The 25,518-nt window shown below is 40.2% G+C and overlaps 1 protein-coding gene across 2 annotated transcripts; it reads right to left on the reverse strand.

Annotated features, from left to right (window-relative positions):
• Nucleotides 1-1,217: 1,217 nt before the first annotated feature.
• Nucleotides 1,218-12,463, reverse strand: OSTC (oligosaccharyltransferase complex non-catalytic subunit). 2 transcript variants are annotated; one of them, XM_036409415.2, is made up of 4 exons: nt 12,250-12,459; nt 8,595-8,688; nt 6,851-7,048; nt 1,218-1,788 (listed from the first exon to the last, which is right to left on the reverse strand). In XM_036409415.2, exons 1-4 carry the CDS (start codon nt 12,386-12,388, stop codon nt 1,770-1,772), a joined length of 450 nt encoding a protein of 149 aa, XP_036265308.1. In that variant the 5' UTR covers nt 12,389-12,459; the 3' UTR covers nt 1,218-1,769. The 2 variants fall into 2 exon arrangements, with proteins under 2 accessions (XP_036265308.1, XP_036265316.1); XM_036409423.2 differs by lacking the exon at nt 6,851-7,048 and having other exon boundaries at nt 12,250-12,463.
• Nucleotides 12,464-25,518: the final 13,055 nt, after the last annotated feature.

Consider the following 25,518-nt stretch of genomic DNA (forward strand, 5'->3'; position numbering starts at 1 on the left):
AAAACCAAAACTTTTAAGAGTTAATTGACACAGAAAAATACACCAAAGCTTAATAGCACCACCTGGTGGTGCTTAACAGGACTGTTCACGACTCAACCATTTAGAAGACAACACTTTTAGATTATCTTCTGTCCATCTAGCTTAGTTTTAAAATATGGCCAAACATGCCCTGGTTGGTGTGGGTCAGTTGGTTGGAGTGTGGTTCCTTGGAGTGTGGTTCCGTACACTGAAAGTTGTGGGTTTGGTTCCCTACTTAGATCACAGATTCAATACCTGGTTAGAGCACATACTGGAGGCAAATGATTGATGATGTTTTTCTCGCACATCAATGTTTCTCTCTCGCATATTCACACAAAAACACACTTCCCTTCTCTCTAAAATCAATAACCAAGTCCTTGGGTGAGAATTACAAAAATAATAAAAATTTTAAAATTTTGGAAATTGGTCAGAAAGTGTAATTAAAGTTAAATCAAGTCTTTAAAGTGGGGGAGTACATCCAAGTCTTGTTTTCCATTTCAGAGCTTTGGAGCATAGCAACTCTTCCCACATCTCTCATCACTATAGTACAAACTACTAACTCACCTTGCTAGATTTTTGTAGTATCTGACATTTTACAAACATTTTTATCTTTTGATTATCTGGCTTCCTTATAAGACTTTATCTTCTCTTCCCTCTATCAGGAGAGAGCCTTTGTATTATTGAGTCCAATAATCCTCAGTGTTGGCTGGCATATAATAGATATTCAAGACATTTTTTGAATAAATGAATCCTTCTTAACTTAATGAACAGCTACTTTTAGAACAGTCTTGGAATTAGGAGGAAAAAAAAAAAATTTACCTGAAAGAAAACTTTCCTGTAATCTTAAAGATTTTAGGATAAGAAATGAGCCACTAGAGAAGTTCATGGCCAGTCGGGAGAACTAAGGCCTGGCTAGCAGAAGGACCACGTTTGTCTAGAGATGATTTTCAGATGTGCTCAAATGTGTGTTCGTAAAAATGAAAGGCTGAAGGGAATGTTCACCTCACGCATCACATTTCCAACAATTCTGATGCAGGCATGCAGTGTATAGGAATGTGAAGCTGCTATCTCATAGGGCATCCTGCCAACTATATTTTGAGACTTTAAACCACCATCAGTAGCTAAAATCACACAAGGGGACTGAATAATTATAGTCCAAAAGGTTAATATCATCAATTAAAAAACAAATATAAAAGGCGTTAATTAGAAAAATTCTTTATTTCTGCTTTCATACACCTTATTGTTCAGGAAACAGTCCTACATACACATCTGAAATAATGTGCTGCTATCACATACTGTTTAAAGGCAAAGCACCACAGGTAAAACTGGTCAGCTGTCCCAGTTCCCAGCTTATGGGATCTCGCTTCCTGAATATACATTCATTTCTGAAAGTCAGAAATGTCATCTCCAAAATAATGTCAAGATGGTTGTAAAAAATAATTCTCTATTCAATATTATAGGTGTAGAAATGAAGTATATTTTCTTTAAATTAAAAGCTGAGAAGAAAATGCCACTTAACCTTGGTATGTCAGTGTAGGTCAGCAGGAAAAAACACTGTATAAGCCTGTCTCTTTGATACCAAGAAGATATTCTAGTCCGAGCTTTACTGTTTCCATGTTTCCTACTAGATGCTTCTTTTCTGCTGCTTTTTTATTCTTTTCCATATTTCATAGCAGAGTTTTGGAACCACCTTTAAAACTTCATTATCAGGAACAAATCCAGAATCCACAGATTTCTTCTCAAAAGGCACACTAACCCATCAGATAGCCCCTACAGAAACAAAATGTATAAACACAAAAAAGTGAAAAGGGAGCAACATTTCAAAATGCCCCAAGCATGTTTATGATGAATCAAATGAATTAACTGAAAATACTAGAATCTGGTGCATGAAATTTGGGCACAGGTAGGGTCCCTAGGCCTGGCCAGCAATCAGGGCCGAATTGGCCCTTCTGGCTGTCAGCCAGGGCCTCCCCTTGTTCCACACCATCTCCTGGTAGTCAGTGCACATCACAGCGAGTGACTGAACTCCAGAGGGAACAATTTGCATTTTAGGCTTTTTTATATATATATATATATATATATATATATATATATATATATATATATATATATATATATAATCGTGTGATTCCTTTTTATTGTTTTTAGTTCATTATCTGCCCCTGCACCCTAATATTTTACTAGGCCTCAGTTCCATTACTGTTCTTCCTCAAAGGATAAAGTTGCAAACCAATATGCTAAACAACACAAAATGAGGGGGGGAGAGTAAATAAAAGAAAATGTTATGTAAAAATTAAAGAATCAGGATCAATTTTCTTTGGACTTTCTCAAGTGTAACAAAAATCATAAACCTTTTCATGGAAAGAAGCTGGTTTTGATTTTCTAAAAACCCTAATATTACCAAAGGAGAAGGCAGGAGGATCCGGAGCTGCTCACACCTGTTAAGTGAGCCCTGAACCCTGGAGAAACAGTGCGGAAGTGTGGGCCTGCACCTCTGCTCTACAGGAAATGTCTGCACAGCAGGGAAGGGTCTAAGCTGCAGCTGTTAAGCAGGTTGAACTTCATGTGGGTCAAACAGAAGATATTTTTACTAAATGTACAACTTAGGCCCTGGAATCCCTTTTAAATTTAAGCATTAAGTTTTATTTTCTAAAGTTCCGAACTTTTCCCTTTGTAATTAATCTTTACAACCTATTATAAGGACCTGCAAGATTGAGGAGGGGGCAAATGGGGGTGGGGGAGACTAGATAAAGCTAGCCACATTAGGAAAGGATTTAATAGACCCTATCTTCATGGTGCCTTCAAAACTTCTCTCCTTTGGACCCTATAACACTCCTAAAGTAACTACTCCTCACGTAATTAAGTTCTTGATGATGTTAGCTATTATTAGTTCAGAATTAAGTTTCTTTATCTATAAGGTAAGGAATCAAAACCCTTCATAGGACTGAGATCCACTACAATGCCTGGCACAGAGAAGATACTGAGAATGTGGTTTTCCTCTATTCCAGCTTCTGGACTCTCTTGAGCCTAGATCTATGTGCAGCCAATGTGATCTCCCTAGAACTCATTCTTACTTCCTTTCCTGCTGTACCAGCCTGGCCAATCCAAACTCAGAGTACAGAGAGAACTTATATCACACACATACAACCACCTTTGCAACAACTCCAATACAACCCAATACTACTCACCCACACCCCCCACCAAGAAAAAAAACTAAAATGAAAAATAAAAACTTTTAGGATATACATATATAATATTGAGGACTCAACACTGCTACTATGATGCCTGATACTTCACAGTAAGTGTACTTTAAGACCTAAACTTCACAAGAAAGAAGTGTTCAAGATTAAGGAAGTATGCACTAATATCTGCACTAGCAAAGGTAACTCAACAGCTAGCCTACACCTGGCAGTCCTGATATACTGAGGACTCTTTAGGGATAGCTGCCTGTCACCTGCACATGCTGACAGGTGAGCACACACTTTTGGACACTGATCTCTTGATACAGTTTTATGTTGTGTCATTCTTCCTTGTAACTAGTGTGTGGCCTATGCTTATGCATTGTATTATAAATCCATGGATTATTTGCAACCCAAATTCAGATGGAAAAGAGTACTTAGCCCAACTGGCATGGCTCAGTGGATCCTATGAACCAGGTCAGGGTTCAATTCCCAGTCAGGGCACATGCCTAGGTTATGGGCTTGATCCCCAGTGTGGATTGTGCAGAAGGCAGCAGATCAATGATTCTCTCTCATCATTGATGTTTCTATCTCTCTCTCCCTCTCCCTTCCTCTCTGAAATAAAAATGTATTTTCAAAAAAAAAAAAAAAAAAAAAAAAAAAAAAAAAAAAAAAAAAAAAAAAAGAGTACTTAAAATGGACAAATCCTTGTTCAAGCTGCCAAAAATACATAGTCCAACCCAAGGATATGTTTGTATATATTTTTTTGGTTTTTTTTATTACTGATTTTATAGAGGGAGGGAGGGCAGGAAAGGGAGAGACATACAGGATTAAATGTCAGTAATATGGAAGAATCACATATATATATATATGCATCATCCTAGTCCTTAAATGATGTTAATTTAAGTAAAAATATTATTACACTAGAGGCCAGGTGCATGAAATTCATGCACGGGGACGAGGGGGTGGGGAGGAGGTGGTTCCTCAGCCAGACCTGCACTCTTTTGCAATCCGGGACCCTTCAGGGGATGTCTGACTGCCAGACATAATCCCTCTCAAAATTTGGGACCAGTGGCTCATAACCACTCGCCTGCCTGATCATCCCTAACCACTCACCTGCTTACCTCACCTGCCTAACTACTAGCCTGCCTGCCTGATCTAACCACTCTGTCTGATCGCCCCTAACTGCTTGCCTGCCTGCCTCATTGCCCCTAACTGTCTCTGCCTGCCTGATCACCCCTAACCACCTCTGCCGCAGCTTCATCCAGAAGGACGTCCAGAAGGCCATTCAGCTGTCCAGTCTAATTAGCATATTCCACTTTGTTATAGATTGTTATTCTTCAAGTTCCCTCCTCCCCCATTTTCTGCCTTTAAAAAATATATTTTATTGATTTTTGTACAGAGAGGAAGGGAGAGAAATAGAGAGTCAGAAACATTGATGGGAGAGTCATCAATCAGCTGCCTCCTGCACACCCCCTATTGGGGATATGCCCGCAACCAAGGTACATGCCCTTGACCGGAATCGAACCCGGGACCCTTCAGTCCCCAAGCCGACGCTCTATCCACTGATCCAAACTGGTCCCGGCCCATTTTCTGCCTTTAGAAAAATTTCTTTTCTGAACTGATCTCATGATCTTAAGATTTACTCAGAGGCCCCTTAGCTTTTCTCCATCAGGCTTAATAACGCTAGTTCAAATTATTAAAATGGCAATTTTGATCAGTCTGAGCAAAGCAGGCCTTTTGTCTTCAATCATAAAGTAGTATCTATTTAGTCTATTTTATACAGCTTTATAATACTTATAAAAGCATTTTAGTAAGCAGTCAATAGCTCTATTATTCTAAAAGTCAAAGGCCTGGGCTAAAAGAAAAACATGCTCATCCTAAGGAGAGGACCTGAAACCATCAGGAAGAATGGGAAGCACAGGTAGGATGAAAAGGAGTCTGGTGCTGTGGGCAGCAGCCCGCTTTTGTTCTGCTGTGTCTCCAAAGGCTGCTTCTGATAATAGTTCCTTATCCTCTTTGTTAATTTTTAATAGTTCCTTATCCTCTCTGGGAGCCTCCTTTTTTCTTGTTTTGCTATGGAAAACTCTAGCCTCTTCCATATACTCTTCCCATATACCTTTTCCAAAAGGGACAGAAAAAAGAGCAACAAAAACAAGAGGCTTAAGCACCTACTAGTAAGTCTTCATACAATTTAGCCAATGGCCAAATTGCTTCCCTTGGATAGAAACAGGAGCCACTGGCAGAGGAGTCTGAGGGAGTTTTATGGCCACACCGATATTTGGCTGTCAAAGAACACTATTCTCTTTTCCCATCCTAAAAGGCTAAAATGGGAACACCAATGCAGGATAAGTACCTCTAACTTTCTCAGGCAAAGTTTGTCCATTCTCTCCCAGATGTGCTAGTTAATGCATAGGGTAAGCCAGAGAATAAGTAAACTTGTGAAATTCAAACACATTTCTATCCTTTTATTATCTCTTATAATAAAAATAAGGGGAGCCCTGGCCGGGTGGCTAAGTTTGTTGGAACATCATCCTACGCACCAAAAGGTTACAAGTTCAATTCCTAGTCAGGGAACATACCGAGGTTGCAGGTTGGGTGCATATGGGAGGTACTCGATGTTTCTCTTACATCGATGTTTCTCTCCCTCTCCCTTCCTCTCTCTAAAAAAATCAGTAAAATATTCTTTAGGAAAAATAAGTAAATAAGGGGATATAAGTTCTAAGAAATCAGTATAGTTGAAACTTGAAAAGTACCATAGGTGAAATCAAATATAGGGAAATATGATTATACTTGTCCACATCTCAAATCAGTAACCTCAAATGGAATTATCAAAGTTGCCATAAAATAAATTTATCTTTATTCTAAGTTTTCTGAATGAAATCGATATGTACTACCATAGTATATGAGTAAACCCTCTTCCCATCTTTTTAGAGGCAACTCCCCTTTCCTAGCTAAGGCTTAATGAGTTTTCCTCATACTAATACTGAAAAGCAACAGCAATTAATGTCTTGAAAATATTCCCTACTATCACCATATTACTAAAATCCCATATGTTATAAACTAACCCAAAAGCACTTTAGAGAAACAGTGGTCAGTGACGCTACAGCAAAATAACTAAAATTTCTCATGAACATACATGAAGATAGCAATCAGGAAGACCTATTCGTCTCAATTTTGCTATGAACTATAGCTATAACCTTGAGAAAGTTACATTGGTTTTTTTTTTATTCTCAGAATTTTCATCTGTTAAAATGGGTTAAATTAAATCTATATTTTTATGTGATCTAGGTCAGCGTTTTTCAACCGCTGTTCCACGGCACATGTTGCCTGGTGTGCCGTAGGTGCAGACAAGACAAGAATTTTATAATTTTTCACTATTTTGTTTACTTAATATTTCATAATAAAGTAATTATAAAATACTTTCTTTGTGTTTATTTGATTCCTATTCAAGAGAATTACTTTATATATAGTCAATATAGGCACAGAGTTAAATTTTTTAACATTTTCTAATGGTGGTGTGCCTCGTGATTTTTTTCATGAAACAAGTGTGCCTTTGCCCAAAAAAGGTTGAAAAACACTGATCTAGGTAATTCTTTTACCAATTTGCAATATGTTAGGTTGCTGATTACACAAAGTACTTAATAACTTACGGGAGTTTCATTCTCATGAATACTCTAGCCATGAAAAAACTCAATAGGACACAGACGAATCCAATGAATAGAAGAAGAAATCTATTGAGTTTTGGAATGTTTGGAGCATTGGATCGGTCTAGGATTATGAAACCTAAACCTCCCATTGTAAACAGGAAACTGGATGCGAGTCCTTCCATAATATATTGTCCATTTACTCTGAAAAAGAAAGACCACAGCAAAATTTGAATATTCCCCAAAAAACAAATTTTTTCCCTTAAATTGAAATTCTCGTTTCTGCTAAAACATTTTTGTGCTAATTTTTTATTCTTACCCTTACAACGATTTTATTACATTTCTGGATATGCATTTCAACAAACACTTATTGAGAGCCTATTATATATCAAGTACTATTCTAGATTCTTGGGCTATAACAATGAATAAAAAACAAAATGCTGTTTCATGGAACATACATCCAAAGAGTTTTAGAACCTAAACTAACACAACTGTCTAGGAAGATCAGTACTCACATTTTAATTATTAGCTTAAAAAGCCAATTATATGTATATGAATCCTTTACCCAGAACTTTAGCTTTTAAAAGTTATACTATTTAAATTTCTACTGATTTCAAATTAATTTTGAACTGGTTAGAAATGTGTCTTAAAAACTTTTATAATAATATACCTTTAGTTTCAAAGGGAAAAATTTAAAAGCAGGTGTTCTGAACTAAGACTCCATGAACCCCACATGTATTCCCAGTAATCTATAAATCCCAATAATCATATGCAAATTTTTGTATATTATCCTGTTTCCCTGAAAATAAGACAGTGACTTATATTAATTTTTTCTCCCAAAGTTGCGCTAGGTCTTATTTTCGGAGAATGTCTTATTTTCGGGGAAACACGGTATCTATATCTGCTTTTTTGGGGTTCATGGACCCCCAAAAGCAAATTTCTCTGTTAAAGGGATGATTTCTTCGTGGAATATGCAAGGAAGGTACATATTCTTTGCTAACTAATTGCTTTAATTAAAAACGCAATACATGCACCAGGTTCAAAATTCAAATAGCACAAATGAAGACACTGAGAAACGTTTCCCTACCAAAATCGCCTGTCATCTGGATCCCCTCCCCAGAGAACCACAATCATCTTTCCAAGAATATCCTATGCAAAGAATACCATTTGTAAGGTATAAATACAAATATATAGCTATGTTTAAGTAGATAATTAACAAGAAGATTATAAAAAGCAATGCAATAAGCATTGCTCAAGTGAACCAAACCACACTAGAATGGTGTTTCATTGCTGAAAAGGAACTCCCAGGTATCAAAAACTGTGTTTCTTATTTAGTAATATATATTTAAGTGGCCAGATAGTACAGTACAGGACATATGGTTTGTGCCACACTTAGCACTGTAGTTTGAAAGGAGCCACAGATGGTATGCAAACAAATAGGCACACCTAGTTCCAATAAAGCTTCTTACCTTACTTATAAACGGGTTTGCTGATTCCCAGAACAGTCTACAAATGTATTTTAAACTGATATCCTCCTTTAAACAAGTGATCATATCATTGGTATGTCATTTCCTAATAAATAAATAGGTATTATACTTCTCTTACTCCTGCTCACTTCCTGCCATTTCTAAATTTAGCATTTTAAAACAGTTAATATACAAAAACAAATGGATTTCATAGGTTTCACTATTATTTTTAAATAAGCAGGCATGGCCCAGCAACCAAATCATTCAAAAAAGATATCTCTTACCTGTATGCCAAGAAAGCTACTGGTCTTTGATGCCCATGTTCATCCGTCATAGAGCCAACACTCGGAGGTTCAACAATAACATCATAAATTATTCCTATACGAAAGGCAATAGTATAAATTAGAGAATTCCTCATTTTTAAAATGGGATTAGTTCTCGTCTGTCTCTAAAGGTTAACTTAGATGTACATAGGACTGTCTTGATATATGTTATAATCAAATGAGGCCCAGCTAATCTCCTAAACTTCAGATAAAACCATTCAGAAATTCAACTCAATACTTTAGAATGACTTGTAAAACAATATTATCTTTAAGAGTTATTTCATAAAAGAAATTCATTCAGTAACTGTTTCTAATACTCAAGTATGACTCCATATTAAAAGAGATTTAACATTACAGATATTTTAGTTCAAGAAAATGTTCCACATAAACTTGGACTTGTTTCTATAAATTGAGAGCTACTAGAGAAATTTTCTTGCTTAAATATAAAACAAGGACACATTTTTAATCACACCATTAGCATTAAAGACTCATGATCATTAATTTTAATACCTATCAACATTTTAAGTTTTCCGAATCTCTCATTGTCAACATCTGTTTTTCTCCATCATTCTCCAGCATCCTCACTCCCAGCTTTCCTTAAGCACAGACTGTCTCCCTCCCCACAAACAAAACCATCATAGCGGAATTCCCTAATCCCTCCTCCCCCAACTACAAACAGGTACCCTCATCTATCCTCACCTTTTTCCCTCTAGCTCAGAGCAAGGAAGAATCTCTTCTCTAATTAGCAGAAGTCCATCCTTGCCTTCTCAGACTTGGTTCCTTTGGATATTTCTTTTCTCTCCTGAATTTTCAACCTGTCTTTCCCTACATCAACCTTCCCCTGACTCTAGACCATCCTAGCTAACTCCTCATTTATGTGTTTCCTTTTTCAAAGGGAGTCAGGCTTTCTTCTGAAAAAGAAAAAAAGGGGGGAGGGGGCAATTTTGCTGTCTCCCTTCCTCACTTACTCTTCATTTTTTAAAAAAATATACTTCTATTGATTTCAGAAAGGAAGGGAGGAGAGAGAGAAACATCAATGATGAGAGAGAACCATTGATCGGTGCCTCCTGCACGCCCCCACTGGGGATCGGTCCCACAACCCAGTCATGTATGTGCCCTTGACCGGAATCAAACTCAGGATCTTTCAGTCCGCAGGCCGATGCCTCTATCCACTGAGCCAAATCAGCTAGGGCTACCCTTCATGCTTCAGTTCACTCCAATCCAGCTCCTGTCACCACTGCTATCACTCTTGCAAAGGTTGCTATGACCTCCATGTTGCTTAATTCAAAAGCCACTTTTCAGTTCTCATCTTAGGAGGTTCCCAGCAGCACTCGATCCCGTTTTCTAAATCCATTTTCTTGGAAGGAAAAATGTCACAAAAGTTACATTGACTTTTTTAACCCTCTTGTCCATAATTTTTTGCTACCTCACTATCTAAGCCTCCTCTTCTATAAAACCAGTAAGTGTTGGAAGTTCCTTAGGGCTTGATCCACTGTCCTCTTTTTCCACATTCTCTCCAGAATGGAACTCATCCCTTGCCAGGACTTCCAATTCCATCTGCTAATGACTCTCAATGTGCCAACACATACCAAATGATGTTAGCAGCGTTGGAATTAGATGTAAGTTCTCTAAGAACAGGGACTTGGGAGGAGTTCAGAAAACATTTCTTATTGCCAAACTTCAGCACAGACCTCTTTTCTCAGTGCTACTCATACCTGAAATGCACACATCCAACTATTTATAGTTGGTGATGCCCAACTAGTATGTATCCCAAAGTGAGCTCCAGTTCATCATTCTCCACAAAAAAAGACTTCATTTGTTCATTTCAAAAAAATGATACTTTCATCTACTCAAGATACTCAAAAACCAGACACGAATAAGATTCCTTCACACTTCATTCTCCCCCTACATCCCATTACTCCATCAAGATCTATTGAGTCTACTTCCAAAATATCTTTCATATTTTCCTCCATCTCCACTGCCCACCAACCTAGTCTGGTCTAAGACAACTACAACACCCATCTAATTGGTCTCTTGGCCCGATATCTGTCCATAGTCTTCCCTCTGCTCAGCATACATACCCTTTCCTCCAATTCATCAGATTTTGACTAACATGCCATTTACTCAGGAACCACACTCCAAAGTAAATATTTCCAACTTCCATTATTTTTTCATAATCTCTTGATCTTTTCCTTCAATGCATTTGTGACATTTTTGTCATGGAAAAAATAATGTAAAAAAAAAAAATGTACATGATCTGTAACATATCTCAACCGTAACATTATAACCTTCAGGAGGGCAGGGTCCTTGTTTTACATTCACTGTTGTCCCCAGTTCCTGGTGCCTGGAATTTAACTGGGACTCGATACATTACTTGCTGAATGTTTCTTTGCAATAAATAGTTTCTTTACAAAAGTACACTCAGTTGTTTGAAGAGACTCCTGTCCAGTGGCAACACCGACTCCTTATATGAGACATCTCCTGGCCTTTCCCCTCAGGGGTGGGGGGCAGAGAATCTCCCCATTACAACAATCAATGTGGAAAAGGTAGCCAGAATGAAAACTGTGAGGAGTCAAGCACAGGCTCTGGCTCCAAGGAAGGTAGGGTTACAGGTAAAAGAGTGGCAAATAAAAGCCCAGGAAGACACTATTATCTTTTTTTGTTTTTTTTTAAAGTTCACATGCATACTGTTTCATTTCAATACACAATACCTATTAAAGTGCTGAGAAATGTTAATGCTAATACAATGCTAGGATAAGTAAACTGTCAGTACTCTGGGGGAAGGGAGATTGTAATCCCCAAATCTAACAGCAGCACAAGCCGAGTAAAGCACGGAACGGTGGTTGGAAGGGTGGGTGGTGGCTCCGGAGAGGCTGCAGCGGGACTGCCAGCTCACCACTCCACAAAGCAACGCCCCTTTTGCAACTTTCTGTATTTGAAAAGAACCCGGTATAGCAATTCACAAGTTTTTAATAGTATTACTACCTTCCTTATTCTTTACATCCTCAACTTCTGCTCTATGGAATACAAATCTATCTCCAATCTCAAATATTTACAAACGCGTGGCTTTAAGAAAGAAAAAAATTGCACTCATTTTTTGAACTGGACAAAAAAAAAAAAAAAAAAAGCAACGCTTAACTCTCAGGTCTGAGCTAACAAACTTGAGAATTCTCAAGTCTCTTCCAAGGTTCCAGGGACCGAAGACAAAGAATAAAAGTCCCCCCTCTCTCTCTCTTGACCAACCATGGAAGTAAAATGGGCCAGACTAGACTTTCCTAGTCCAGACTTGGTCAAACAATCTAGGGCCATCAGTCAAGGGAAGCAACAACCAGGCCGTGGAAAAATATACCCGATTTGGATGGAGCTCTTGGCTGAGAGGCTGGAAGAAAATCAATGGGAGAGAGAACACCAGTGCGTCCAGTTAAAAGGACCGGACCTGAGGGCAAGCAAACCTTTGGGCTGTTAATGCCTGGAACCCCAGAACTGCCCTCCACCCTCCGAAAAGGTCCAGAGCGAAGCGAAGCCGCTCGGAGCTGAGAGCCCGCGGATGAGCCGCCTCGGGGGCGGGGAGGGGCTCCACGCCCCGGCGCCTCCGGCCCCGGCCGGCACGCGTTACCTCCGGTGATGAGGAAGTAAGACACCACCACCAGAGCGTACACCGTCATGGCCGAGGGCATGTGCACCCAGGGCGGCTTCTTCAGCTTCAGGTTGGGGCATTCCAGCACTAAGAAGGGGACTCGGTACAAACTCTCCATGCTGGTGGCGGCGGTGAGAGCGGCTCCCGTCTCCAGCCCCCGACACGCCACCCGGAAGCGGACCCGTCCTTCCTTTCCCCCGGCGCGTGCGCGGAGGAGGACACGGCAGGTCCGAAATGCTCGCAGTTTATAGGTTCACAGAAGAAAATAAGAAACTTCGAGAAGAACAAGAAATCAAGGTATATAAACTTACGTTTAATTCAATATTTTTAAACAGAAATGTGAGTCATATTCTCAATTCACTGGAAATAATGAGTTAACGTGGAACTTATGTACCTTCAAGGACCTGCACGGCTTCTGACGTGGCCCAGCCAGAGAAGCAGAGGAACCCGCTCCATCAGACCCGCCCACTCGTTGACGCTCAGGATTCGGGAGCTGATTGGGCGGGGCGTTCCAGGTTCCCAGAGCTGGAGGATGAATGGAAATGCTTGGAAAGCTCTGCCATTTTTATGAGGTTTTTTTTTTTCCTCAAGAGCTTGAGAAAGCTCTAAGTCAGTGGTCGGCAAACTCTTTAGTCAACAGAGCCAAATAGCAGTACAACGATTGAACTTTATTTTGAGAGCCAAGTTTTTAAAACTTAAACTTCTAATGTAAGGTGATCAGATTTTAACATTGGTAAAAGTGGGACACCACTGACCGAGGGGGGCGGGGGGTTCTTGATTAAAAATTTGGTCTATATGGAGCAACAAAAATTTTAATAGAACACAAAAATAGTATTGTAATATATATTTTTAAATTTCAACATAAGGCCGAAACCGGTTTGGCTCAATGGATAGAGCGTTGGCTCAGGGACTGAAAGGTCCCGGGTTCGATTCCGGTCAAGGGCATGTACCTTGGTTGCGGGCATATCCCCAGTAGGAGGTGTGCAAGAGGCAGCTGATAGATGACTCTCTCGCATTGATGTGTCTAACTCTATCCCTCTCTCTTCCTCTCTGTACAAAATCAATAAAATATATTTTTTTAAAAATAAATAAATTTCAACATAAGTACAATTTATAAATATAATAAATTAAAAAATTAGGTATAGTATTATTTTATTCTTTGGCATATTTCTCATTTGAGTGAATTTTTTTTTAGTAGATTTCTGTCACTGTTTAAAAAGTTATGAAATTTTTCACAAGAATTTGTTAAATTATATTTCACACATAAAATGGCTTTCACAGTCTCAATACTTAATTGTGATTTTTCTGATGTGCACACTTTATTTACCGTAGGAAAAACGCGTTCAGTCGCAGCATTAGTTCCTGGTAAGGACAGCACGTATTCCACAATTCTAACAACTGATCAACAATGCGAACTTTGATAAGCAATTCTCAATAATCAGTTCTCAACAATTATTTGTTATTACTAAGGTTTAACATAAAATTAACAAAAATAATATAAAACTCATATCCTGGCTAACTAGCCACATGGCCCCAAAAACCATCTATTCCCTTCCTGTTCTCCCGCCTTTCCCTAGCTTGTCGTGCATTCTTTCCAAAAATTAGGACTTTTTTAAAACGCCAGGGGATGCGGGACAAATTGTTAATAATCGGGACTGTCCTGCCAAAAGTAGGATGTCTGGTCACCTTATTTTAATGCCACTTCTTCAAAAACAGGCTCGCTCAGGCTGTGGTATTTTGTGGAAGAGCCACACTCAAGGGGCCAAAGAGCCGCATGTGGCTCACAAGCCGCAGTTTGCCAACCACGACTCTAGGTGGCTGAGCTTTTACTTCCCAGTATATTAGTGGTGATAGTAATAATAATAATTGTTATTAATAATTGCTAGAATAGTATCGTTTCAAAAATTTTAAAGCATCCAATCCAAATCTATCACACATATCAAGAGGACATTTCTACAGGGATGCCTAAGATTGATACCTTGGCGCGACCAAAATACCATTTTAAATAACCCATGTCATCCCCCCTACTTTGCCATTGCTATCTCGTAAATGCTAAAATCTTTCAAACAGAAAATCTTGAAATCAGCCTAGTTGCTCTCCACACCCAAAATATCAGCTGGGATTTTTGTCTTTACTACCAAAATTACTTTTAATTCATCCACTTCTCTATTCCCTTGCTACCACAGCTAGTGGCAGCTATTTTGCCTGTGCTGGGTTCGAAATCCAAGAGATGAAAATATGTGATGAACACTTAGTCTTTGAGGATGGACTAGATGGCCTAAAAGTTTTTTGTTTTCTTTTCTTTTTTATAGACCCTCTTAAGATTCTACACATGTCAATTTTTTAAAAAATAAATCTTTATTGTTCAGATTATTACAAATGTGATCCTCTTCCCCCCCCCCTCAATTGCTCCCCTTCACCAGGTTCCCACCCCACCCTCTGTCCTTTCCCCATCCCCCATTGTCCTCATACATAGGTGCACAGTTTTTGTTCAGTCTCTTCCCACACCCCCATTCCCCTTTTCCCCCGAGAATCGTCAGTTCACTCCCCTTCCATACCTCTGATTCTATTATATTCACCAGTTAATATTGTTCATCAGATTTTTTAATTCCCTTGGTTTTTAGATTCACTTGTTGATAGCTACGTATTTGTTGATCATAATTTTTATCTTTATCTTCTTCCTCTTCCTAAATAACCCCCTTCAGCAATTCATATAATTCTGGTTTGGTGGTGATGAAATCTTTTAGCTTTTTTTTATTTGTGAAGCTCTTTATCTGTCCTTTGATTCTGAGTGATAGCTTTGCTGGGTAGATTATTTTTGGCTGTAGGTTCTTGCTATTCATCACCTTGAATATTTCTTGCCATTCCCGTCTGGCCTGCATGGTTTCTGTTGAGAAATCAGCTGACAATCTTATGGGTGCTCCTTTATAGGTCACTACCTGCTTTTCTCTTGCTGCTTTTAATATTCTCTCTTTGTCTTTTGCTCTTGGAATTATAATTATGATGTGTCTTGGTGTGGTCCTTCTTGGATTCCTTTTGTTTGGGGTTCTGCAGGCTTCCTGGACTTGTAAGTCTATTTCTTTCCCCAGGTGGGGGAAGTTTTCTGTCACTATTTCTTCTAGTACTCTTTCGGTATCTTGCTCTCTCTCTTCTTCTAGAATCCCCATAATTCTGATGTTGGTTCGCTTGAAATTGTCCCAGAGGTTTCTTACACTATCTTCAACTTTCTGGATTCTCTTATCTTCTCCCTTCTGCAGAGGAGTGTCCTCTGGCTCTTTGTGTTCTAAATGTTTGTCTTGATTCTTGTGATCTTCTAGTCTGTTTTTAGGACTTTGTATAATATTTTTTATTTCAGACAATGTTTTCTTCATTTCTAATTGCTCCCTTTTCATATCCTCATAGGTGTCATTTATTTTATCGGCCTTTTTTAGGATATTGTTGAATAACCTTATAACTGTAGTTTTGAACTCAATGTCCAATCTTTTCTTTTCCTCCCTCTCCTTCCTTTGTGTCCTTCTTCTTGTCTGCATTTTAGTTGTTTCCTGATTTGATGGAATAGCTTTGTGTGCTAGGTGTTCTGGTAGAGCCCAGTAGCACAGCCTTCCCAGTTACCTGTGGTGGACAGTCTTGGTATAGCCCTTTGTGGGCTGTGTGTGCAGTCTTGTTGTTAAGCCTTGCTTACTGTTGGTATCACTGGGAAGTGTTGATCTCCAAGCCAATTGGCTGTGAGGATCAGCAGTGTCTCAGCTAGGAGGGCTTCTGTACTCCGCTTGGATAGGGCAGGGTCTCAGGGTGGCGCAGACAATCTTTGGTTCCCTGTCAGTTTCGCCTTAGAAAAGTCCTGTTCCTGGAGAGTTTCGGTAGATTGGTTGCAGGCGCGCGCACCTCTTTGGTAAAGGTGCAGACAAACTTTGGATTCTGGCCAGTCCCTCCTTAGAGAAAGCCAGCCTCTGGGAGAGCTTCTGTGCTCAGCCAGAGATGGGGCAGAGTCTCAGGTTGGTGCAGACAAACTTTGTTTTCCCTTCAGCTCCTCCCCAAGTCCCGCAGTAATGGCCTCTGGCTTCACATACTTCCAAGAGATCTCTGCCCTCTGCCTGACAGTCTGTCCTCTCCCTTTCTGGGGCCATCTATCAGAGCAATAGGGTGATTCTGTTTTCCTCTCGAACAAGAAAGCCAGCTGCGTGTTAGCTGTTCGCCCTCTCCGCGCTCCAGGAGTAAGCCAGTAGTGAACTCAGCCAGGCCCGCCCTCTCTGCATGCCGGGAGTAAGCCACCGCCTTTTCGCGCACACAGTTCTCCGTACCTTCACAGTTCCTGAGGTTCAGCGTGCCTTCTCTCTCCTTCCCAGATGGCAGAGCCTCCTCTCAGCTAGCCTTCCAGCACTTCAGGGCAATGCCTCCCCTGTTTTTCAGTTCTAAATTCAAATTTGTTGTGGTAGGCTGCATTCGGGTGTCTACCCTATGCCACCATCTTGGTTTCTCCCATGTCAATTTTTTTTTTAAGTAAGAGTTAAAAGTGACTGATTATATAAATCCAGAACAAGTTGATAATTTTATCGAGCCAATGTTCTCGTGTTTTGTTTGCTGGTTTGTTACTGAGCCCCTGGTTTTTCACAGGATGACATGAATTGGATCCGAGTGTTTAATTAATGGCTCAATTATTGAGAAGTTGCTTAAATACCATAATAGTGAAAATATTTACAAAACTTTGCAATACAGCCTGGCCTGCTATAGCTCCGTGGCTGAAGGTCACCCTATGAACCAGGAGGTCAAGGATTGATTCCAGGTCAGGGCACATCCCCAGTAGGAGGCATCCAGGAGGCAGCCCTAATGATGATTCTCATCAAGTTAGAGACCGAAGAGTTAGCAGTCTCTGGGTGATAGTGGGAGTCGTGTCGGTGGATAAACATGCCAGAACACAAGAGGGAGCAGGCAAAGGTTTTGTTTGAAGAGGTCATGGATCTCCTGTGGAGCTGAGTAAAACTAGGAGCTTGCTTCCCAGGAAAATGTTCACACATACTCACCAAATGTAGCTGGAGGTTCACAGACTAACATTAAAAGAGTGAGAGGGAAGCCTGAGCCGGCGTGGCTGAGTTGGTTGGAGCATCATCCGGTGCATCAAAAGGTGTAGGGTTCAATTCCAGGTCAGAGCACATACTCAGGTTGTGGGTTCCCCGGTTGGGACACATAGGGAGCAACCAATCCATGTTTCTCTCTCTCTCTCTCTCTCTCTCTCTCTCTCTCTCTCTCTCTCTCTCTCTCTCTCTCTCTCTCTCTCTCTCTCTCTCTTTTCTCTCTCTCTGTCTTTCTCCCTTCCTCTCTCTAAAAATCAATAAACATATGAAAAATGAAACAGCAAGACCAAAGAGAGCTGTCACCTAGAAAATTGCCTACATGATTAAGAGGACACTCCAAAGTGGCTACAGCAAGATCAAAGGTGCAGAAGAGCTGTGGGAGAGCAGCAGCTGAGAAGGCTCCAAAGGGGTGGTTTCCAGCAAGTCAGGTGGAGTGAAACAGAACAGAAGCCACTGGGCACAGCCCAAGAACATGGCATTGTGGTCAATGCTCATAATGTTTGGTAAATTAATTCATTAATTTCAAAAGCATGGTGTCAGGAGCAGCCAGATTACAGAGGGGATGAAGTTGATGGGAATTTTAAAAATAATACTAGTCTCCCTCCCAACTGGGTGTGAAAGGAATCTTTGGCAATATATATATTCATGTATTTTCATGTATATATAAAATTAATTTCAGAGAGGAAGGGAGAGGGAGAGAGCAATAGAAACATCAATGATGAGAGAGGGTCATTGATTGGCTGCCTCTTGCACACCCCCTGCTGGGGATTAAGCGGGCAACCCAGGTCTGTGTCCTGACCAGGAATCAAACCGTGACCTCCTGGTTCATAGATTGGTGCTCAACCACTAAGCCACACCGGCTGGGCTTATGTATTTTCTTTAGTTTTGTTTTTTTCTTTTAACAGACTCATGTATTTTCCATTAAAATTTTTAAAGGAAAATAACTAACCTGCATATTTTTTTATCTTTTCTGAAAAGCTGATTCAATTCAACTGTTTTTTTCTAACCACCCACATGTAATTCCTTTCTGTGGCCACAGTGGGGCAGGAGTTCTCTTTCATAGGAATTAGTCCTGTACAATTTTAACTTGACCAAAATGTATTTTTGATACCTTGAGATTTATAAATTATATTAGCAAGCCCAATTTCAAAGAAGCTCATCTCAATGCTGTGATGAAATAACTGCAATGAAACATTACACAAATGCAAAAGCCTGCTTCTCCTGCAGTCAAGCCTATCTTTAAAATGCGAATGATTTACTCTTAATGAAAGAAAAATCTGTGAAAGCAACATTTTCAGATAATAAAATATCAATGAATAAAATAGTTTATTTTACATCTAGATGCCTTACAAATTATATAGACATATAAAAGCAAAAAGAAAGAAAGAGAATAAAAGAAAGGAAAGAAGGAAGGAAGGAAGGAAGGAAGGAAGGAAGGAAGGAAGGAAGGAAGGAAGGAAGGAAGGAAGGAAGGAAGGAAGGAAGGAAGATGAAAGAAAAGAAAGAAAGAAAGAAAGAAAGAAAGAAAGAAAGAAAGAAAGAGAAAGAAAGAAAAAAGAAGGAAAAAGGAAAGAAAGGAGGAAGGAAGATTAATTGTCTGGCACGTTTTGGTTATTAAAACTTAAAAAAGCGGGGGTAGCCGAAACCAATTTGGCTCAGTGATAGAGCGTTGGTCTGCAGACTGAAAGGTCCCGGGTTCGATTCCGGTCAGGGGCATGTACATTGGTTGCAGGCACATCCCCGGTAGGGGGTGTGCGGGAGGCGGCTGGTCGGTGTTTCTCTCTCATCGACATTTCTAGCTCTCTATCTCTCTCCGTAAAAATCAATAAAATATATATATATTTAAAAATCAATAAAATACATTTTTAAAAAGGGGGGGTTCAGGGGGCAATGGTGGGATAAGGTATTACACATATGTAATATCTTAAAGAAAAAAAACTTTAAAAAAGGAAAATTTTCTAGTGAAGCTTTTTTGTGAATGCAATAAATTTTATTACTATTTTTGATAATGTAACAAAAGTTTTATACTTTATTCAAAAGAATAAACTGGCAATATAATTTAAGAGATACTGTGATGTAGTTAAATTCCTCTCTAGAGAAGCTTTTTAAAGCAAACTTATTAAATTTCATTTTTCAATACAGAAATTTACAGAGTCAATGAAAGTGACCTAGAACACCATCATACCGATTATTCCTGTTCTTTTTAAAAAATAAGATGACATGTTCAGTTATAAGTGATAAAAATATACAAATCAAATGCCACTTCCCCTTATCATCATTTCCCTTCCCGTCCCTTCTCCCTTAAAAGTAGCCACTATTAATAGATTCTTGTGATGAAGAATATTTTCCATGGAATGTTTCCCCCCAAGATTGGGAACGGCATTGAAAACAACAGGCTTTAATCTTTTTAAAGGAATTTGAACCAGAACCCAGATTGCAATTTGGTTGCACATGTGAAATGTGGCAATGGCCTCAGAACCAAAGCCTGTGTGAATGGCCAACCATCCCACCAGCAGCCCCCACTGACACCTTTCAGAGGGAAAGAGAAATCAAAGAGCCTTCTCACCTCCAGAAATGATCTTTCCAGAGGTAAGGTATTTGGGGTGCGTTTGAACGGCAGCTGCTCCTGCTGGCTGCCAGAAGCGCAGAGAAAAGACCACTGTCTCCCGGCTGTCAATCCTGCCCTTTCATACACACTTATGTCGACTTCACAAAACAAAACAAAAAACAATTCTAGCTTAGAAATGACAAGAGACCCCTGAAGACATCGAATTCTCCATATTGCACACATTGAAGTGAAAAGTATGCTTTTTATACATACTGAATAAAAATATCTAACTTTTTAAGAATGTTGTAAAATATTTCCATATGTACACTATATCAAAGTACTTTTCCCCAAAGTTCGGTTGAAAGGAAATACCCAGAGCATTAGGCCCATCAGAATAGATGTCTCCAGTTGTGGTTTTCAGATGCCCTAATGTGCTTCTGCCCAGAACTAATCAAATACAGCTTGGCACTTCCAATGGTGTGTGTGTGTGTGTGTGTGTGTGTGTGTGTGTGTGTGTGTGTGTTTCTTTACAAAGAGAAAAAATCATTTGGGGTAAAACATGATCTAGGGGGATAGGGTATCAGTTGATATTTTGGTTTATTTCCAACATTATCACTTGTCTTTAATCATCCAAAATGAGGAGATTCCATTGTGACCATCTTGCTGCACTTTGTTTCCCCATAAGTATACAATAGGGCAGGTCTCATACTGGAAGCAGGAGAGGGTCCTCCATTCTGTGGTGGCAGATAACACAGGATATTTCTGAACTCCTAGAACCTCTGATGTTGTATTATCTTCATTTTATAGGTGAGGTGACTAAGAGTTACAGAGGGTAAGAAAAGTGCTCAAAGTCTCCCAATCATTTTTTTCCCCCTATAGAAAGCAAGCTGTTCACTTTATTACAGTTTAGTGCTTTTGTAAAATAAATATAGAATATCAAACAGACAGTGAGGGACAGCACGCTGTGCAGAGCGTGTCCCAGAGTTCACGGGGCCTCCCACCGCACTCGGGCGGAGCCGCACACACGCGGCGAGCGGCCCCTGGGAGCTGGGGAGACTGGAGGGAGGTGAGGGGAGGACCGGGGGTCCCTACATCGCTTTAGGGTTCCTACCGTTGCCCTGCCCCGGACTCCACCTACAACTACGAGACAGTCACATCTGACGTCGTCTCTACTGACCTTCTCCGTGTTCTGCAGCTGGAGACAGATTCAAGTAACACTCCCAGAAAACATGTGCAAAACCAACACGCACGACTGTGTCTTCGCGCAGAGCAGCGGGGTCACGCAGGGGCCAGGAGCGTCTGCGCTCGGAGCTCAGCGGACACGGCCCATGACCGTGCAAAGTCTCTAAGTCGGCGGCCAAACCGCGTGGCCAGCGTGGGCGAGGACGCACGCTCCAGGGTCACGTCGCAGGCAAATGCTGAGTGGCAAGGTGCTTTCCCAAACCTGCTTTATTCCCGCGGCCAGGCCACCCGCCCTGCCCACGAAGGGAGCGCTCCCAAACATTCAATGCCCAACCAAAGATTTAAACCCATAGTTATCTAACACTAAATCACATATCCCTTCAACCATATCTTTTTTATTGAATGTATTGGGGTTACATTGGTTAATAAAATTAGATAGGTTTGAAGGGGACAATTCTAGAATTCATCATCTTTCTATTGTTTACCGGGCAGTCCAGGGTCCATTTCAGCTAGGAGATCTTGTTAAAATGCAAGGTTGTTTTTTTTTTTGCCCAACTTCCAAGAAATTCTAATTGAGAAAGTCTCAGATGGGGCTCAGGAATCGCTTTGTAACCATCTCCCTAGCAGATGATTAAGTGGCTCGAAAGCATGAGAACCATTCTCTGTATCGCAATGCTCAGATTTTAAAAGCAGACAGGGAAATTCCATCTGATAAACCTTAGTTGAGCCCCTGATGATTATTTGTAAAGAGGTGGTAATCCAAGTGTGCTCTACACCAGTAGCCGGCAAACTCATTAGTCAACAGAGCCAAATATCAGCAGTACAACGATTGAAATTTCTTTTGAGAGCCAAATTTTTTAAACTTAAACTTCTTCTAACGCCAATTCTTCAAAAACAGACTCGCCCAGGCCGTGGTATTTTGTGAAAGAGCCACACTCAAGGGGCCAAAGAGCCACATGTGGCTCTAGAGCCATGGTTTGCCTACCACTGCTCTATACCCAGCCACATACTTGTGTGTGTGGAAAGAGAGGGCAAGGAAGAAAGACTGGGGAGATGGGAGAGGGGTAAACTTCAGGAATTCTCTCCAGGGTTAGTGCCAGCCTGGTATACACCCAACACACCGTTAATGCTTGTTGAATTAGTTGCTGTGAATTCTTCATACCGGTTAAGTGATGTCTCTAAATGCTAATGTGCTTAATATTCCTGGGGGTCTCTCAATTGCCCATAGTAATGGTTCTTTAACTTGTGCAGAAAGCAAAACATTTAGAAATCGTGTTGCTCTTTTCAGAACACAATAGATTTATATATCATGTCACAATTTAATGTATTGCTCATTGGTTTTTAGTGCAAACAATGTTCAGCACCAAAGATTTAAGAAAAAAAAAAAAAAAGTAAATCAACACATTCACTCACACATCTAGACTTTTTTCTAAAAATTGGGACTTAGATTACCTTGCAGAAGTTCAAAGATTTATGGTTTGCTATTTCTTTTTTCCAAATTGTTGAATTTCTCCAGATAATGTTCAGAAGAAAAATATAATCTCTTGGTTTTAGACAGTACATTCCTGGAAAATTCAGTATTTATTAAAACCACACAAAAATGCTTTTTGTTTATAGTTAAATGGAGTTTACCAAGGTTTAGATAATAAAAAACAGGTTTCCCACCTACATAAAAATCTGATTGGATATTGGAAAGTAATGTAGGACTTGGACAATGTAACACATTACAGAATATTTTGCATCGTGCCCCAACAAATTTCCAAGATGCCACATTGGTGCCATCCATTGGCTTGGACCACTGATGTAAACTAATCTATCAAAAGGCATGCATGGCTGAATGAAACAGCTAGATGGTGAGCTCCTGAAAGGACCTGGTGGTATTGTATTCACCTTCAGAGCCACATCCTGAAGCACAGCAGATGCTTAGTTTGTTACCAAGATAAATATAATGAATCAATAAATCCAATAATCTAATCTTCTAGAGCAGGCAAAAGAGTTAACCAAGATAACAGAAGTAGTTAGTGGAAGAACCAAAACTATACAAATACTGGAGGCCCAGTGCACAAAATTCAAGCACTGAGGGGGGAGTACCTCAGCCCGGCCTGTGCCCTCTCACTGTCTGTGACCTCTCAGGGGATGGAGCTGTGTGCTAAGTGGTACCCTGTTTACTCCCTGACCGCATCTCCCCCTCCAGTCCAGCCACCTGGCACCCTCCTGCCTTCAGACTAATCTTTACACCGAATGCTCTTTCCCTGTTGCATTCATGGTCTCTCATGGCCTTTAGGTCTCTGTTTAAATGTCCCTTTTTCAGGGCCACTTTCCCTCACACCACTATTTAAATTGCAACGCCCTGCTCTCTCCTGCATTCTATCCCCTTCCCCTGCTTTATTTCTCTCAATAGCATAAATCAATGATACCATATTATTTCACATATTCACTTATTCATTCATTCGTTTATGTTTTTATTCATCATCTGTCTCCCCTAATTGGAATGAAATCCCCAATAAGGCAGGGATTTTTGTCTATTTTGTTTATCCCAGTGTCTAGAACAGTTCTTTATAAATAGTAAATAAATTATAAATAAAGAAATAAAGTGTCTTTGGGCTTTGTGTCTTTCCCCATTTTACACATAAGGGAGATATTAGACACTGGAGTAGGATATCTTGGCCCACATTTAAATGACCTAAATTCAGATATAATGTAGAATGAGGTGGGAGGGAATGATGACAATTTTCATTTAACATCCTCACCTCTTTCATCTTGCCCAAATTGTCAAAGAATGGCTTACTCTGGAGAGAGAGCTCCTTCAGAGTGAAGCAAAAAGAACACAGATGAAAAGGCAGTTATACCTTATTTTGTCTGGAGGACAAGTGGGTGGCAAGACTCCATGCCTTCCTTTATTGCTTTTTCTTTCTTAGAAATAGAATTGTGGGAATTACCAATCAGAAAAATACTTTTAATATAGAACTACCAACTGTTACAAGAGCAGATTCCTGTCTTCTTTCTTCTTTTTTTAATAGTTGCTATGTAGCCTCTATTTGATGTATTTTTAAAGCGATAGAGCAGTTTTTGAAAAATTATTCATATCTTCATGGTGCTGGAAATTACATCTTTTGCAACAATTTAAATTTATAAGGAAAAGTTTTAGGTGACAATCTAAAATTGTGCAAGGGTCTACACAACTTTTCAAGCTCTTTAAAGGATATGCAATAAAAAAATATTTAAAGAGCCTAAACCGGTTTGGCTCAGTGGATAGAGCATCCGCCTGTGGACTGAAGGGTCCCGGGTTCAATTCCGGTCAAGGGCATGTACCTTGGTTGCGGGCACATCCCCAGTAGAGGGTGTGCAAGAGGCAGCTGATTGATGCTTCTCTCTCATCGATGTTTCTAGCTTTCTATCCCTCTCTTCCTCTCTGTAAAAACTCAATAAAACATATTTTAATATATATATATATATATATATATATATATATATATATATTTATAGACCATTATACTGTACCACTGTTTTAGTAATATATCACTATGTAACAAGCCATCTCAAAACTTAGTGCAGCAAAACAACCATTTTATTTTTTTCTCGCCATCCTCTGGGTTGACTGACTCAACACGGCAGTTTTCTGCTGGTCTTGCTTGATGTTTCTCACTCAGTTGCAGCTGGATGGCAGCTGGAATTGGAAGCAGGGTCATCCAGAACAGGGAAGGTCCACAAACTACAATCTGCAGGCCAAATCTGAGCCCACATCAGTTTTTGTAAGTAAAACCTTATTGGTATACAGCCCTGACCATTTATTTATCAATAGATAGTAGAGGCCCAGTGCACAAAACTCGTGCACTGGTAGGGTCCCTAGTGGCTGCCGGCTCCCTTTCCCTGGGTAGCCCCACCCCCTGGTTTAACTCCAGGAAGAACTCCTGATAAGGGGACAATTTGCATACTACACTTTTATTATATAGGATTGTCTGTGGCTGTTTCCCCACTATATCTCTAGAGTGAGTAATTGCAACAGACCATCAATCTTATAAAACCCTAAGCAACTGGTCAACCATTCGACAGGTGGACCATTTGACCAGTCACTACGGCCTATACAGGAGCTGCCCCCTGATGGCCAGGGAGCTCCCACAGCAGGAGCGCTGCTCAGTGAGTTTGTAGAGTGGTGGCAGTGGCAGCAGGCACAGTGGGGCCAGGAAGAGAGGAGCAGTACAGGCTCCTCCCCCCACTGCCTGCAGCTTTGCACACTGCTACATCCCTGGGGCATGTTAGGCCGCCAGTTCTGAGGGGTCCCAGATGCGAGAGGGTGCAGGCCAGGCTAGAGGTTCCCATGGGTGCCCGAATCCATGCACTGGGCCTCTAGTACAGCTTATAGTCTTTGTGCAATTTACACTGATGCAGTACACATCTGCATTTTCTTCAGAACTACTTGTTCTTTAGTCAAGCTATAAGCTTATT

Source organism: Pipistrellus kuhlii, unplaced genomic scaffold, assembly GCF_014108245.1.
Source record: "Pipistrellus kuhlii isolate mPipKuh1 unplaced genomic scaffold, mPipKuh1.p scaffold_m20_p_1, whole genome shotgun sequence".
Lineage (NCBI taxonomy): Eukaryota > Metazoa > Chordata > Mammalia > Chiroptera > Vespertilionidae > Pipistrellus > Pipistrellus kuhlii.